The sequence below is a fragment of the Oryx dammah genome, unplaced genomic scaffold (assembly GCF_014754425.2).
Source record: "Oryx dammah isolate SB20612 unplaced genomic scaffold, SCBI_Odam_1.1 HiC_scaffold_11209, whole genome shotgun sequence".
Taxonomy (NCBI): Eukaryota; Metazoa; Chordata; class Mammalia; order Artiodactyla; family Bovidae; genus Oryx; species Oryx dammah.
Window position 1 is genome coordinate 73678 of NW_024080602.1, and position 17871 is coordinate 91548.

Here is a 17871-nt window from a genome sequence, read left to right on the forward strand (position 1 = left end):
CCTTTCTTTACTCACAGTCTCAGACTATCCATGTTGTTGCTGTTTAGTTGCTGAGTCCTTTCCGACTCTTTGTGACCCCATGGACCGTAACCCACCAGGCTCCTCTGTCCATGGGATTTCCCAGGCAAGAATACTGGAGTAGCTTGCCACTTTCATCTCCCAGGGATTTTCCCAACCTAGGTACTGAACCTGCGTCTCCTGCACTGCAGGCAAATTCTTTACCACTGAGCCTCCTGAGAAGCCCAGAATATTCATACTGCTTTGATGAATTAGTTTGTATTCTATTTAAAACCTCATTAAGAAAAAGGCTGGAGGGGGAATGAGGTGCTTATAAATCATACTTGAGTAGCTCTAATACTAAACAGTGCAACAATTTACATTGAAAGTACAACAGGAACTTTTAGATGTGACAGCCAAAGAGCTCTTCCTTTGATGAAACTCAGTCCTGCCTGCCATTGAGTGTTAATTAAGATAGAATCTTAGCCTGGGCTCCAAAAAGTCATTTACCTGCTAGAGTCAGACCTCCACTCTTACATTTATAGATGAAAGGAGGTGGACATCCAGGCCCCAATGAATATACTGTGGAACTGGTGCCATCTCTCTGGTGCGCCTGTTTTTAAGCAAATGGTGCTTTCTGTGAAAGGGTAGCATCCCACAAGGATTCTCTCCAGCCCAGAATGTTTGCAGAATGCAGGGCGGGGAGTTCTTGGAACAGACTTCAGAAGTCCAAGGAGGCTGAAAACTTCCTGTTGAAAGTACAGCTTTGGCTATAAAGGCACTAGACCGCTTTCATTTGGAAGCCTGCCCCAGCTGGTGGGAGGCAAGATAAAATATGCCATGCCCTTAAAATGCCACCCTGATGATGCCAACTGCCTCTTGACTGACCCAGCAGTGCCCTTTTCATAACCTCCTCTTCAGAGGTAAGGAAGAAGCTCCGGATCCAACAAGGAAAGATCCCTGAGGTTCTTACGACGCACATGATGTAAACGTAAGTCACTTAATAACTGAAATGCCAGAGTGAGACTTGGCAACTCCAAAAGATCGAAAACTCAGAGCAGTACAAACTGCCCTGTTTAATCCACTTCTCCCAGAGCTCACGGTTCAGAGTTGGGGGTGGGGTGGACCATAGGTGATAGGGAGGAAGCATGCCACAGCCTGGCAAACAGTGCAGTCTGCAGGCACAGATCAAACACCCCGAGACCCACTCCAGATACCCCAGTCTGGCGCACTTACCTTGCACTGCCCGGACACGCAGATGGCCGTCCCATTCTGGTCACAGGGGGTACCATCAATGACCTTCTCAGCTTGCCGAACATAGAACCGGTAGCCCATTGCCTGGCAGTTCAGCTCACACTTCCGATTGCCCTTGACTACCAAAAACAACAACAAAAACCAATCAGCATCTTTTATCTTTCTGTATTTTTTTTATTAGGATAAAATTCACATAACATAAAATTAACTGTTTTAACCAAAGCATGTATCTCAATGGCTTTTAGTATACTCACAATATTTACAACCATTTCCACAAACTAAGCTCAGAACATTTCCATCACCCCAGAAAGGAATGCTGGACCTATTAGCTGTCACCCCAACCTCTCTCCTCCTCCCAAGACCTTCAGTTCAGTTCAGTTCAGTCGCTCAGTCGTGTCCAACTCTTTGAGACCCTATGAATCGCAGCATGCCAGGCCTCCCGGTCTACCACCAACTCCCAGAGTTCACTCAAACTCATGTCCATTGAGTCGGTGATGCCATCCAGCCATCTCATCCTCTGTTGTCCCCTTCTCCTCCTGCCCCCAATCCCTCCCAGCATCAGAGTCTTTTCCAATGAGTCAACTCTTCACATGAGGTGGCCAAAGTACTGGAGTTTCAGCTTTAGCATCATTCCTTCCAAAGAACACCCAGAGCTGATCTTCTCTAGAATGGACTGGTTGGATCTCCTTGCAGTCCAAGGGACTCTAAAGAGTCTTCTCCAACACCACAGTTCAAAAGCATCAATTCTTCAGCGCTCAGCTTTCTTCACAGTCCAACTCTCACATCCATACATGACTACTGGAAAAACCATAGCCTTGACTAGATGGACCTTTGTTGGCAAAGTAATGTCTCAAGACCTTGGCAGCCACCAAATCTATGTTCTGTGTCTATGGATGTGCCTATTCTCGGTATCTCACAGTCATACACATTTAAAATGCACTAAAGCTATTAAATCTCTCTGTATTTGATGGTAGAGAGAAGAGGTTGCATCTGGATCTGCACACATAGTAGAGATCTGATGCTGAGTGAATATCATAAAGGAATTCTTTAAAAATCTCACAATACAAATAGGACTTCATTTTAGGCATCCTCCCATCTTTAACAGTCTCAATTATATCATATAAATCAGTAATCACAGTGAGCACACAATGTTTGCGTTCTGCTTTTTATTACTTAAAATCTATGCAGTTATACCATTTTATGTTCTTTCAAATGGCCCAAGTTTCCTGTAATAATTCCTCCAGTATGAGACATTTAAGTGGTTTGCCTATCACCTTAGATTGAAGTCTAAAGTCCTTTCAAGAACTGAACCTCACCTATCTTTACAGTCTCATTTCCTACTGTTCTATTTCCAACGAAGCACTTCCTCTGTGCAGCCGTTGATCACTGCTCTTCTGGCTTTGCCTATTTGACTAGCACCTGCTTCTACTTTGCTTTAGATCCCAGGTCACCCTCTCCGGGAAGCCCTCCATGGATCCTGATCTGCCCTCTAAGTCCATCTATCACAGGCTGATCCAGTCTCCTCTACTATACGGTTCAACAAACATCATTTAAGGCATGGCTTTGAGGGACCACAGAGATGTGTCTGTCTTTTTTAGCTGATTTATTTTTGGCTGCACAGTGTCTTTGTTGCTGTGTGTGGGTTTTCTGTAGCTGCAGTAAGCAGGGGTTACTCTTCCTTATGGAGCATGGGCTTCTCGTTGTGGTGGCTTCTCTTGTTGCAAAGCATGGGCTGGAGGGTGTGCAGGCTTCAGTAGTTACAGCACGTGGGCTCGGTAGCTGTGGCTCTCAGGCTCTGGAGGGCAGGCCCAGTACTTGCGGTGCACGGGCTTAGCTGCTGCCTGTGGGATCTTCCCAGAGCAGGGATCGAACCCACGTCGTCTGTATTGGCAGATGAATTCTTAACCATTGGGCCACCAGGGAAGTCTGAGATGTATCTGTCTTACTCACTTTTGTATCTCCAGCACTCAATAGAGAGCTTGGGCACAGGAAAAATGCTCAACAAATAACCGACAAATAAAGGGAAGGATGTGTGCCCAGTTGTTCAGTAGTGTCCAACTCTTTTGACCCCACGGACTGTAGCTCACCAGACTCATGGGATTTTCCAGGAAAGAATACTGGAGTGGGTTGCCATTTCCTTCTCCAGGGGATCTTCCCAGACGAGGGATTGAACCTGAGTCTCCTGAATTGCAGGCGGTCTCCTGCCTTGTAGGTGGATTCTTTACTGATTGAGCCACCAGGGAAGCCCCAAAGGGAGGGGCAGAGAAAATAAATATTGGCCTTTGGAGGTGTTTTAATTTTTGTTTTTCTTTCCTCTCTCCCCACTAGATAGAGTCCCCTACCTCAGAGTCTTTCTTTATATTTCTGTTACCTCACACAGAGCCTGCTGCTCAATAAATACTAAATCAATTACTGCTATGACTAATATTTTCAGAGCAATCTAGTTGCCTCCAAAATAAGAATGAGAAAAATGTTCAGGCGAGATATATTTCCATATCCAAGGGAGAAAGACATGCCAAGTACATACTGATTTTGTTTAACTGTTTTTGGAGACGAGACTAATGCTATGCTCAGCCATAGACAGCATGTTCCAGGGTCATGCCTTTGTCTGAAAATCTGATTACTGCACTGGATAATTCTGACTTTTTCCTACATAACACAATACATCATATTTTCCCCAGTGTGGCTGCCTGACTGTCATAGCAATGAACTTCCTTCTACTCCAAAGCCATTGAAAACCGCTAACAGGAAATCGCAGGCAACCTGTGGGATCACACGGATTAGGGAAGACTGAATCTTCTGTGTGCTCTGAGCTCTATCGAAGAAGTCAAGAGCCTTGATTTCCTACCCTAGCTGCCCGAAAGATATGAAGTGATTTTGGAAAAGTCAATGATTACCAAAGACGGAAGCACTATGGGAATTATCTGAAACCAAACTGTCATTTTATAGATGAAACACACACACACACACAACACACACACACACACACACACACCCCAAGCCCAAAAAGGAAGTGACAAGTTGGAGGGAAAACTAGTCTCCTACAACCTGCATTCCTGTGTCATCTATCTATCCAAACCCCATTTCCTCTCTCTCAGCTCCTTACTTACTGAAGCTATAGCAGGAACTATCCAAGTGCATTGCATTTTGATGTAATAAAAGTGTTGATAAAGCAGCCTCACAGAGGGCAAGGGTTTTGAGTTTTGATTTCTCTGGGCTTCCTCCCAATTGCTTCTATCCTTAGGAATAGTATCATCGGCAGCCACAAGTTTATTCCTCAATATTGCAATCATACTACAGAAGAACTTTCTGAGAACAACAACAACAAAATGACGGTTAATCAGGAGACAATGACAGCAAATGGGCTACATGGAAATAACCCAGAGAAATGACCTTAAGTCTGGGTTTCTTCTACCTGTGGCCCAAACCAGCTAGGTCTACCCCTCCGCCTACGTGGCTTAGGCAATGTCCCTGCCTCTCAGACTTGCAACAAGGAAAAAGGCGATCCTAGGAGACAATTGAAACCTGGAGACAAGTGACTACTTAATAAAACTGCCCAGAATCCTGCTGCCTTAGCAATACTCCATGTAGAGCTTCTCATAAGATTACATAAGCCCTGGACTTCCCTGGTGTCCAGTGGTTAAAAATCCACCTGTCAATGCAGGGGACATGGGTTCAGTCCCTGGTCCAGAAAGATCTCACAAGTCACAGGGCAACTTAACTCTTGCACCACAACTCCTGAGCCCTCGCTCTGGGGCCCACAGTCCACAGCTACTGAAGCCCACGTGTCCTAGAGCCTGTGTTCCACACTAAGAGAGGCCACCACAATGAGAAGCCTAAACACCACAACTAGAAAGGAGCCCCCACTCACTGCAACCAGAGAAAGCCCACACACAGCAGTGAAGACCCAGCACAGCCAAAAATAAATAAATATTTTTAAAATTACATAACCACTGACTTCTCCAGACCCTGCCCATACTCCCCAACCACTTTAAAATGCCACATAAAAATACATTTGCAGGGCTTCAGTTTGCATATCTATGTGCAAAAAAATGAAGCTGGACCCCTATCATACACCATATATAAAAATTAACTCAAAACGGATCATCAACTTTAACGTAGAAGCTAAAACTATTTTAAAAAAATCTTAGAAGGAAACGTAGGCATAAATCTTTGTGATGTTGGATTATTAAGATCTTCTGCTTATTACAAATCTAAGCACATGAAAAGATGTTCTGTATCATTAGCCGTTAGGGAAATACAAAGTGAAACCACAGTGAGATACCACTTCAACCATAGGAGGATGGCTGAAAAAAGAAAAAGACGATAAGAAACATTGGAAAGGATGTAGAGAAATCAGAACCCTCTTACAACGCTGACAGGACTATAAAGTGCAACAGTTTTCTTGGAATACCTTTGGCAGATCATCAGAATGTTGATTTACCATATGACCCAGCAATTTCACTTCTAAGTGTATAACAATGAGAAATGAAAACATACATCTTCACGAAAACTTGTACATGAAAATTCACAGAAGTATTATTCATAATAGCTAAAAGGTGGAAACAATACAAATGTCCTTCCAGTGATAAATGGATAAAGAAAATGTGATATATCCATACAGAAAATATTTGACAATAGATGGGAATGAAGTAGCACACACTGGTACATGCAACAACATATAAACAATGAAAACAGTACACTCAGTGAAAAAAGTCCATCACAAAAAGCATATACTGTATAATTACATTTATATCTAATATTCAGAATAGGCAAACGTACAGAGGTAGAAAGTAGATTAGTGGTTTCCAGGGACTGGAGGGAGGACAGAATGTGGAACAACTATTAATGGATATGAACTTTCTTCTTGGGCAATGAAAATGTCCTGAAATTATACTGAGGTGATGATAGCATGATTCCAAACATACTAAATACCAGTATCTTGTACTATTTAAACTGGTGACTTTTAAGGTATGTGAGTTTTATCTCAATAGAGCTGTTTTTATTATTATTTGTTTTAAGAGAAGTGGCAGCAGTTTCCTAGATCCCCAAGTGAAAGTCACTCAGTTGTGTCCAACTCTTTGTGACTTCATGGTCTATACAGTCCATGGAATTCTCTAGGCCAGAATATTGGAGTGGGTAGCCTTTCCCTTCTCCAGGGGCTCTTCCCAACCCAGGGATTGAACCCAGGTCTCCCACATTGCAGACAGATTCTTTACCAACTCCCCAAGAAATCATCAAATGTCCCCAAAATTTCTTGATTGAAGGAGTCCACCAAGTGCCTGGACAAGGGTGCAAGTGGTGCTCAGATTATCTACAGCTACCATCCCAATCCAACTCAGGATTCCCCCAGCAGATGGGAGCACTGCCAGCTGGTAGCTCACAGCTGCGTTTTTCTGGAACTCACCCCCAGCCTAAGGAAGCCACCTCACCAACCTCCTTCCCTGGGATAGCCCCTGTCTAGTGATCGATCTGTGTGGTTGAACAATGCCCCATTCCGTCTCAATGTGGGGTAACTCTACAGGGCTAATCCAGCTCAGAGTTGTTCAATCCTGCATCTTGTACCCTTCACAGGAGTTGTTCCTGAATCACTCCCTAAAAAACACTGGGCACAAATCTCTACCTGGGGATCGACATCCTGGAGCTCTGACCTATTACGCTATGTGGCTCAGCTGTGAAGAGCATGCACACAGTTATACTGGAAGCACTGGCTATTAGTCTAACAGAATTACCACATAATTCCATCAAGAGTATGTGGGATGGAAGTGTGTATATGTAGTGAGGTGGAGGGTAAGGATGATGAAAGAGGGCTACAATCCTCACCTTACAGAAAATCCTGAAATTGAAAAATCCAGAAGTAACAATATAAACATTATTCAGAGATAAGAAAGTAAATATCAAAAGAACAATTAAAATTATTGAGGAGGAAAGAATAGTAGGGGATAAAGTTTGTAGAATTATTTGACTTTCTAAGATACATGCATTCAGATTAACTCAGATTAAATAATAAAATTAATTTTATAAAGAATGTGAAAACAAATTCCAACAGTTTGGGTTCTGAGAAATGGAACTCTGTGCAGTTTTATCAGTGGTAAGTCTCTTCCATCTCTATTCAAAATTAGCACAAAACTGTAAAACTCCTTGCTGTCTTTTCAGGAACTCAGCATAAGTGGGAGAGCAAAATGTTGCTTTCTAAGAAAGCAACATGCTGTGGAAGGTTCTAGATTTCATCCAGCTTTGCTACTACCAAGGTGTGCCTTAGCTTGGAGGGAGTAAGTAAGAGGGAGACTCCTCCAAGTGGCAGGAAATGAGGTTCAAACTTTGCAGACAAATGCACATTCCCTGGCCATCCCTTAAAGTAGAGAGAAAATTTCAGGTAAGAAGAGGAGAGATATTCTGTGAATAAATACATGAGGCTATTCCTGGAGAATGGATAACATCTGTGCTTAGTTTTGGATCCATTCAAACTTCACCAGTTCACTCCAAGTTTAACACCGAAGCCCTCATTTCCCAGGCTCTAGTTCCCTTTTTTTTGGGTAGAATATACGATATCCCTGTTCAAGAAAAGCAGCCTCGTAAACACAGCTCATAAAACTCAGACGTGGCAGGGTGCTTACCCAACACATGCTGATGAGTGAAGTGTAAACGAATTAGAAACATGTGGATGCAATGTCTTAACTGTGTATGCGAGGTTTAAATAAAATAAAAAGGGGTTTGCCCAAAGCCCTAGCAGTGGGCACGGAGTTTGTAGCATTTGGTTGGGGTGGAATAATCCAGGGACAGCCATGCCAGGTTTGACCTCTGTCGACTACATTATCTATGTGCTATTCCCCCTGTTTATGACACTGGATTTCTGAATTCTGCACTAGACACAGATGATTACTATTTAAATTGCTTTCCCCTAGACTATATTTTCCAGGACAAAGTTATGGAAAATAAGATGAGGAGAATGCTTCTAAGAGCCCAGACTCTGCTCTGGAATCAGAAAACTGTTCTGAAAAAGAAGAGAAGAGGGGCGAGACTGTCGAATTCTTAGGTTTTTCCTCTTCTGAAAAGGAAATTGTTTGGGGTGCATTCCAGTATAAAAACTTAAATGTGAAAGCATATGGCTCATCAATTGTGTGATATCCCTAACCTTCTATCCCACACTATGACTATGTAACTAAAACTTAGAAATTCACAAGCGGTACCCTAGTGAATCTTATTCAACTGTTAGTCTCTATAGGCTTGGAGATCTGGATTAGAAAAGGTACACAAAACGTGTTTCTTAAGTCCTGAAAATTCACTAGCTTGATGTTCCAGAGATGTTAAATTCCTCTTAGCACTGCTCAGACCTACATGTATTTCTAGTAGGTAACACTTTAATGAAGTGGTTCTCAAACTTAACTGTATTCAGAATCACCTTGAAGTCACATTAAAACACAGATTGGTGGACGCCACCCCTAGAGTTTCTGATTCATTAGGTCTTAAGTGTAGCCCCAGAATCTGCCTGTCTTTCTTTTAAAAATTAAGTAATTTACTTTTGGCCCTGCTGGGTTTCTGTTGCTGCATGCAGGCTTTCTCTAGTTGTAGCGATGAGGGGGCTACTCTGTAGCTGTGATGTGCGGGTTTCCTATTGTCGTGGCTTATCTTATTGCAGAGCGTGGGCTCTAGAGCTCCCGGGCTTTAATAGTGGCATTGAGTGGCTTCAGTAGTTGAGGCTCGCGCGCTCCAGACCGCGGGCTCAGTAGTTGTGGTACACCAGCTTAGTTGCCCCATGGCATGTGGAATCTGCCCACACTAGGAATCGAACCTGTGTCCCCTGCATTGGCGGGTGCATTCTTAACCCCTGGACCGCCAGGGAAATCTGAGAGTCTGCATTCCTAAGAGGTTCCCAGGGGATGCCAATGCTGCTAGTCCAGGAACCACATTTTGAGAACCACTGTTCTAACTGGTGCTATTGAACACAGAGAGGGAAAGGAGACCCACCCAGCAACCAGACCACTAGTTGTCACCCTGGGAATGCACTGCCAAAGCGGACACACAAAATGATGTTCAAAATCAAAGGTTTTATACATGCGAACCAGCCAGTCGAGACTGCAATTAAGAGGTCATGCAAGGATGAAGTTCCCTTCTGAGCTGGTAGGTACAGTCCACACTGTGCAGGAAACAAAGAGGGAAAAGGGACTTCTCTTTTTTAGCACCTGCATTTCCATCAGGCTGCCTAACCTCTTCCTGCCTTTCACAATTTTTTATGTCTACATTTTTTGTTGTTTTTAAGTCACTAAGATGTGTCTGTCTGTTTGTGACCCCATGGATTGCAGCATGCCAGGCTTTCCTGTCCTTCACTATCTCCCTGAGTTTGCTCAAAATCATGTCCACTGAGTCAGTAATGCCATCCAACCATCTCATTCTCTGTCAGCCCCTTCTCCTCTTGCCCTTGATCTTTCCCAGCATCAGGGTCTTTTCCAATCAGTTGGCTCTTCTCATCAGGGGGCCAAAGTACTGGAGCTTCAGCTTCAGTCTCAGTTCTTCCAATGAATATTCAGGGTTGATTTCCTCTAGGATGGACTGGTTTGATCTCCTTGCTGTCCAAGGGACTCTCTAGAGTCTTCTCCAACACCACAGTGTCTACTGTTTACTGAGTACCTACCATGAGCCAGACCCGTCATATACATCAACTCGGCTAATCCTCACCTCTGGACGATGAGGACACTGAGGCTCAGGCAAGCTGAGTGACTTGCACTTGAACCACACAGGGCCCATTCAAAGGGTGAAGAGACATCCTCCATGGTGGAGGTAGAGAATGAAGGGGGATGAGCTGAGAGGAGGCTGCAGAGGCTGGCTGGCAGCCCATGGTGTACAAGATCATCATTCCTGTAGGAACAATGAACACACCTGTCTCGAGTTCCACGAAGCAGCCCGGCTAGCACTCCTTGTATTTTACTGGATAGCAGAACATGGCACAGCAGAAGCTTCCCATTTGGAGAAGGTTCCTAGACACATCATTTCACGGGAATTGGTTAAGCCGACTTTGTCCAAGTTACCCAACCTTCTTCTGAAATGTGTTCTTTTTTAGTCTCATGTAGATCCAAAGCCAGAAAAAGTGACTGAAAACAAATACTGTGACGGAAAAAACACCACACTGCTCAAAACTCTTCAAGCAGTGTGACATGTAGTGTTACATCTTAGAATGTTACATTTAATAAAAAGAGAAAAAAAGTGTGAAAGGGGTTCTGTCCATAGAAAGCCAGTTTGGCTAACTGTCAGGAAAGCAGCCTGACAGCGTCAATAGAAGTGGGAGGTCGTAACCAGATTCTTAGGGGAAAATATAGATCTAATCTGATGGATGTGGATATTATTAATAAGATACAGTATATATTCATATCCTCCAGGAAAACGATGTGGCTAGAGTTCTTGTTAAGGACTGAGGCTGTCAAGAGTTCTGAAAAAGAAGCCGGAGAAGGGAACTCCAGTACAAACTGTCATGTATATAAAGCCTCAGAGGCTCGAGAAACTCAGAGAGAGAGGAAATGGTACCACCTTTGCAGGCCTCACCCAGAGGAGGGCAGCTTGACCTCCTACCACCTGCCATTATCATAGTAAAAATCAGATATATGTATATATATGTGTGTGTGTGTATGTGTGTGTTTGCAGTGACTTAGCAGCAGCAGCAGCAGCAGTATGTATACATGTTGCATGTGTCTGAGTGCATGAATGCATGTATGCATATATTCAGAGTCCCTGGGTGGCTCTGTGGTAAAGAATTCGCCTGCCAATGCAGGAGATGTGGGTTCAATCCCTGGGTCAGGAAGATCCCCTAGAGGAGGAAATGGCTACCCACTCCAGTACACTTGCCTGGGAAATCCCGACGGAGAAGTCTGGTGTGCTATAGTCCATGGACTCACAAAGAGTCGGAGATGACTGAGCAACTGAACACACACACACACACTCATGTATATTCATGTGGATATGTATATTCATTACACACATATAGCTGACTCACTGGAAAATACCCTGATGCTGGGAAAGATTGAGGCAGGAGGAGAAGAGGGCAACAGAGGATGGGATGTTTGGATGGCACCACCAACTCAGTGGACATGAGTTTAAGCAAACTCCAGGAGATAGTCAAGGACAGGGAAGCTTGGCATGCTGTAGCCCATGGAGTCACAAAGAGTCAGACGTGACTTAGTCATGTTGTTGTGACTTAGTCATGTTGTTGTTTAATAACAACAAGTTTGTACTTATTTACACACGTGTATTTTGTGCCAGTGCAGAAGACATAAGAGACACGGGTTCAATCCCTGGGTTGGGAAGAGACCCTGGAGGAGGGCGTGGCCACCCATTGTAGAATTCTTGCCTGGAGAATCCCATGGACAGAGGAGCATGGCAGGCAACAGTTCACAGGGACTTAAAGAGTTGGACACTATTGAAGCAACTTAGCATGCAGACATTACATGTTATGTGTGTAAGTGTGTAGATGAGTATAGGTAAATAGGTATCTGTTCATGTATATATGTGCATAGTAAGCACGCCAAAAACAGGTTGGCCAAAAAGTTCTTTTGGGTTTTCCACATTACAGAAAAAGCCGAGAAAAACTTTAGGCCAACCCTGTATCTTCCAGAGTCTGTTCCACAGTGATAAGAACACAATATGAGCTGGTCCATAAGGTGGCAAAACTTATGTTGGCATGAATGTGTGGGCAGACATAGCAAATCCACATTCCTGAAAACCAAGCAGGTTCTAAGGATGGCTCTCTCTTTTAAACATTTAATAGCAGACATGGTAAGATGCTAGGAAAAAAGATTTCAGGATAAAGTTTTCATGGCTTCAGGAAAAGAATTTTTTAATATGACAAATTCTCAGAATTCATGGGAAGACTTCAAGGAGCCCCAGCTAAGCTCAGACTCAGCTCTCCCTTCTGGGTCTTAATAAAACCCACTGAAGAATGACTGTCATCCTGTTACCACTCTTCTTTGTAGCCACCCCCTCAGAACATCTACATTCAGCCCCAAAGATGGGGTTCAAGGACATGTTTTCCTACAAGTGGATCTTTCACTAACCATAGCCACTCAGTTGCTCTCTTCACTGTTCTGGAAACACACCATGGGCATTCACACCTCTGTACCTCAATTTTTTGTTCATCTAACCAGAATGCTCTGGACATTCCAATCTACGTACACAAACCCTACCTCCAGCATATGGCTGTAAAATACACAAACATAAAAGTTGTGAGCAGTGCTGTGAAAGCAGTCTCCAGGGAACATGGAACAGGATGGACTCTGTCTAGGGAATCAGGAAAGGCTTTACCGAGGAAGTTATTCTTTTTCTAAATTTAAATTTACTTATTTTAATTGGAGGCTAATTACTTTATAATATTGTATTGGATTTGCCATACATCAACATGCATCCGCCACGGGTGTACACGTGTTCCCCATCCTGAACCCTCTTCCCTCCTCCCTCCCCGTACCATCCCTCTGGGTCGTCCCAGTGCACCAGCCCCAAGCATCCTGTATCCTGCATCGAACCTGGACTGGTGATTCATTTCACATATGATATTATACATGTTTCAATGCCATTCTCCCAAATCATCCCACCTTCTCCCTCTCCCACAAAGTCCAAAAGACTGTTCTATACATCTGTGTCTCTTTTGCTGTCTCACATGCAGCGTTATCGTTACCATCTTTCTAAATTCCATATATATGCGTTAGTATAGTGTATAGGAAGTTACTTTTGAACTGAAATCTGAAGAATAAATTAGTTTTATGCAACAGGGGATGGAGATGAAGCCGTTTCAAGCAGTGGGTATCAGCCTGTGCAAAGGCCCTGTTGCACGAGGAGTGAAAAGAAGACCAGTGTGGCTGGAGAGATAGTCTGGAGAAGAGAGAGGCTGGAGGTGACCCTTCTTTAAGCCCACAGTTCTCATGATCTCTCTGGATCAGGGTTGCCAGATAAAGTGCAGAATGCCCAGTTGAAACTTTCAGATGCACAATACTTATTGTATAGGACATACTCATGCTAATACTTACATTAAAAAGTTATTTGCTTATTTGAAACGTAAATTTAACTGACAATCCTTATTTTTATTCGCTAGCGATCCTACTCTGAATGGGGCTTTCCTGTGACTTAGTGGTAAAGAATCCGCCTGTAATGCAGGAGACCCAGAACACATGGGTTCGATCCCAGGGTCGGGAAGATCCCCTGGATGAGGGCACGGCAACCCACTCCAGTGTTCTTGCCTGAAGAATCCCATGGACAGAGGAGCCTGGTGGGCTGCAGTCCACGGGGTTGGAAAGAGTTGACACAACTGAAGCAACTGAGAACGCATGTTACTCTGAACTGTACAACCAAAGGACATAGTTTTCTACATAACTCATTTGTATTCTTTACCACAACAGGTCTTTTTTTTTTTTTTTTTTAAGCTGGCTTCATGTCTTTCCAGCTCTCATGACCCCAGTCAGAGAACCTCAGAGTAAGAGTCCTAGAAATCAGCTGGTCTGAACTTCTAGCTCCACAGACAAGAACAGGAGGCTTAGAAAGGCTCCAGGGCTGCTCAAGGTCGCAGATAAAGACCCCACTGAGGCTTCTTTCATGCCTTCCTGCTGTGCCTAGGACAGTGCTGAGCACATTAAAAAAGAGCCTAATCAATTGCTCCATTGAATTAACAAGCTCATTTACATGCCTCTGGACAGAGGGGGATGAATAGATATAATCCCAGACAGCCAGGAGCTTTCCAAACAAAATAAACAGCCAGCCAGACAGAGCAGAGGCCACTTGCACACGCACAAACACAGGGAGAGACACAAAGGACCCCAGCCAGTGGCTGCTTTGAACAGCTAGACTCCTGCCTTTTCCCGGAGACTCTACAAGAGCCAGGAACCCAGACGGTTCTCCTTGCTGGCTTGGTAAATTTACTCTTGCATGGTAGCCCATGGAACTGACATGGCAAGTGTAGAAAAGGATCCTTTTCTCCTTAAGACAGGACCTGTGACACTGAAGGGACCCACCAGCCAGCTACATTTGTCCTTTCAGGTCCGATTATTTGCTAAGAGACTTTTTTCAGACCCTCTTTGCAGGCAGAACACGTTGCATCCAAATACGCACAACCACCAGGAGAAAAAGGCAGGGGTGGGACCCTCCGCCACTATTTACCAAACGAATGCAGCCCTCCACATTCAAGTTGACTGAATGCAGGGGGATTATCCCTCTGAGTAAGCTTGGCTTTCATTCCTCCCCGGGACTTGAAAAGACGTCAATACATTCCCATCACAATCAAATGCAAGCATTTCACTTGCCCGAAGACAAACAAGGATTTGGACAAATGAGAAACGGAGGCTCCCTTGTGGAGGCATGAAAAGGGAATTCAGCAGCCCCGACTCCCTCTCAAAGAAAGCACCGGGAAGGATGTTCTGGCTGCAGCCACACAAAGCGTGGCATGAGCTCATCACGCCAGAACCTAATTGAAACTTCAGGCTGAAACAGTGTTTTGTGATATTTGGGGAAAGGATGGGCAAAGACAAAAAAGAAAAACAAAGGATGTGTACAGAAGAGGCATGAAAAGCAGCCCACTTCTTGACTGTTGGGACGATTTGGATGGTGGCCATTGAGTTAAATGAGGTGCAGTCTTCCTTTCAATCTCAGACCTAAAGCCCTTTTGCAGAACTAGCTGCTGCCAGCATTATGGCTCCCTAGCCAAGGCCTTCAGGGCCCATTAGGACCTTCAAGATGCAATTGCATTTAAAGAAACACTGCAGAAAAGACGCTAGTTAGACCTTTAGACAAACCACCTAGCACTCGCGAATCCACTGAAAGGCACAAAGGGAAAAGGGAAGGGGTTTCTGTGCGTCCTTATCTAGGTTTGCATCGGAGTTCTGCCACTTACCAAGCTTGTGTCATTGGAATAATTATGTCTATGAACCTTGTTTTCCTCATTTGTTAAAATGGGTATGCTAATGCTTATCTCACAGTCTTGTCTGAGAATTAAGTAAGAGAATGCTTGTAAAAGCACAGGTGCAAATATATGATCACTTCCTTTCTTCTCTCCTGAAACTAGATGCCCAAGGAAGTGATGAAGTCTGCTTCTGGAAGCTTTATTAAGAACTGCAGACATGGAAATATTTGACTTGATAGAAATGTGGCAACCCTTGGCGGTAAAAAGAGGGACTAGGAGGTAGTCCCTGCTAGTTTCAAGGCTTTATTAAAAGTATTCCCTTGCCGGTGGGTAGGTAATTGATGTTAGTCTGTCCCCAAAGCTCTGCAGAGCTGTCTGTTCTTTTAATTTTCTTTGATAATTGCCGGAGCAGTGAGGTCAAGTTAAAATATGTCCTGGAAGAGGAGCAGGAAGAATGGTTCCATGGTGTTTTGGCTGCACTTCAGGACTCCAGCTGCTCAGTAGCCAAACCTTGGGAACGCTGTTTAAGATCTCATTATTCTATTTTCTTTCTCTTTTATGGTTCTTGCAAATAGTCACCTGCAAGTTTCATTTTGTTATTAGGTCTGTATAGAAAGATCATTTTCATCCTCCTTTTTCTGAGAGTCTCCTGTGTCCTGAAAGGCCATCAGTTGTAGTTCAACCCCCAGCTACTGACAAACACAGGTCTTAGTGAGGAACCTGCTATTCTCTTCCTTCAGTAGAAGTTTCCATTGACAAGCATACTCTGTGTGTGTGTTAGTTGCTCAGTCGTGTCCAGCTCTTTGTGACCCCATGGACTGTAGCCCACCAGGCTCTTCTGTCCATGGAATTCTCCAGGCAAGAATACTGGAGTGGGTTGCCATGCCCTTCTCCAGGGAATCTTCCCAACCCAGGGATTGAACCCAGGTCTCCCTCATTGCAGGCAGATTCTTTACCGTCTAAGCCACCAGGGAAGCCCAAGCATCCTTTCTCTACCTCAGTGCAAAATGGGTGACAGACAGGGATGCCTGGAAAGAAGGTACCTCTCCCCAGACTCCCAACAGTACATAGTCACAATCAGTATACCTTTGTGAGGATATTGGCTCTTCCTAGATTCAGTCCCCTACTTCACTTCAACTATGTAGCTGTAGCCTGATGTTCTGAGTTCCTCTGAATAGATTTATTTCTATTTTATTTTTAAGTCTTTATTTAATTTTTTACAATATTGCTTCTGTTTTATGCTTTGGATTTTTGCCTGCGAGGCATGTGGGATCTTAGTTCCTTGACCAGGGACTGAACACACACCCTGGCACTGGAAAACAAAGTCTTAGCCTCTGGACTTCCAAGGAAGTCCCCCTTCGGATAGATTTAGCCAGCCACAATTACCTTAAAAATTGGGCAAGGTGCGGGGGAAGCCAGGGAAAAAGAGAATTCTCTTTAAATGCCCAATAGGTTTGAGATAAAAGGATGTAACCTTTTTGACTGAGTAATCCAGCCCATGGGACTTCTCTGGTGGCTCAGCGGTAAAAAATCCACCTGCAGTGAAGGAGCTGCAGAGGACTTGGGGTCAATCCTTGGGTCAGGAAGATTCCTGGAGGAGGAGATGGCAGCCCACTCCAGTATTCTTGCCTGGAAAATCCCATGGTCAGAGGAGCCTGGTGGGCTACAGTCCATGGGGTTGCAAAGAGTTGGACATGACTGAGTGACTAAGCACAGCCCACACAACAATCCAGTTTATTACCTACACTCCTTCTGAGTGTACTATGTAGGTCAGTCTCCAAGAAAAGTTTCTGGATCATCCAACATAGTAAACTGCTCCTCAGGGCACTGTGACAAATGGGCAAGCACGCGTTTACACCAAGGACATTCAAGGTCTTTCTCCTGGTTCAGAGTGCTGGAGGTCAGAGGAAGGTTATATGACAGAGAAAACATAGAGAGATGTAAGATGCAAAGTTGGATTCAATCCTGAAGACCTATGAAAGTCAAATTTTCCATAGATGTCTATGCAATCCAGACAGCTTCCAATATTGTAACCATATTTCCAAGTCCTCTCTAATCTTTCCCCCTACTTTCTTTGCCTAGCTAAAGCCATACACAGATTTCATGAAAATCAAATTAGGTAACATACAGAAAGAGGAGATGCAGTATAAGCTCTTTTAAACCTTTGGTCTAGGTTCCACTGGGCCCGTCCTATTTGGTTTTTGATACTAGGTGTATTGTGCTCATGCTTAGTTGCTTCTGTCTGACTTTTTGTGACCCCGTGGACTGAAGCCCGTCAGGCTCCTCTGTCCATGGGATTCTCCAGACAAGAATACTGGAGTGGGTGGCCATCTCCTCCTCCAGGGGATCTTCCTGACCCAGGGATCAACCCTGCCTCTCCCGCAGCTCCTGCATTGCAGGTGGATTCTTTACTGCTGAGCCACTGGGGAAGCCCAAAAGGTATATTAAGAGCCACCAAAACTAAACCAAGAAGAGCTGAGTGATATAGTGACAAATGTTATTAGCACTTTTTGATTTGTATCCTTTCATCTTAAAATGCAGGGATTGTTCAGGATATGTTGTTGAACACATCCTGATAATAATAATAATAATAAATTATTATTTCACCCTTAGAAATAGAACCAGCATCTCACACCCACTAGAATGGCTATTATCAAAAAAAGAAAAGAAGTGCTAATTAAGATCGAAGAAACTGGAACCTTTGTGCCCTGCTGCTGGGAATGTAAAACAGCACAGTTACAGAGGAAAAC

General features: G+C 44.0%; 1 protein-coding gene across 1 annotated transcript in view; it reads right to left on the minus strand.

Moving 5' to 3' along the window:
* Nucleotides 1–238: 238 nt before the first annotated feature.
* The window catches only part of LOC120860912 (thrombospondin type-1 domain-containing protein 4-like), a 198219-nt gene continuing 180586 nt past the window's right edge, over nucleotides 239–17871 (minus strand). The window contains exon 4 of the mRNA XM_040236634.1: nucleotides 239–1370. Coding sequence (XP_040092568.1) covers nucleotides 1186–1370 — 185 coding nt within the window. The 3' untranslated portion in view covers nucleotides 239–1185. The remainder of the gene's footprint in view (nucleotides 1371–17871) is intronic.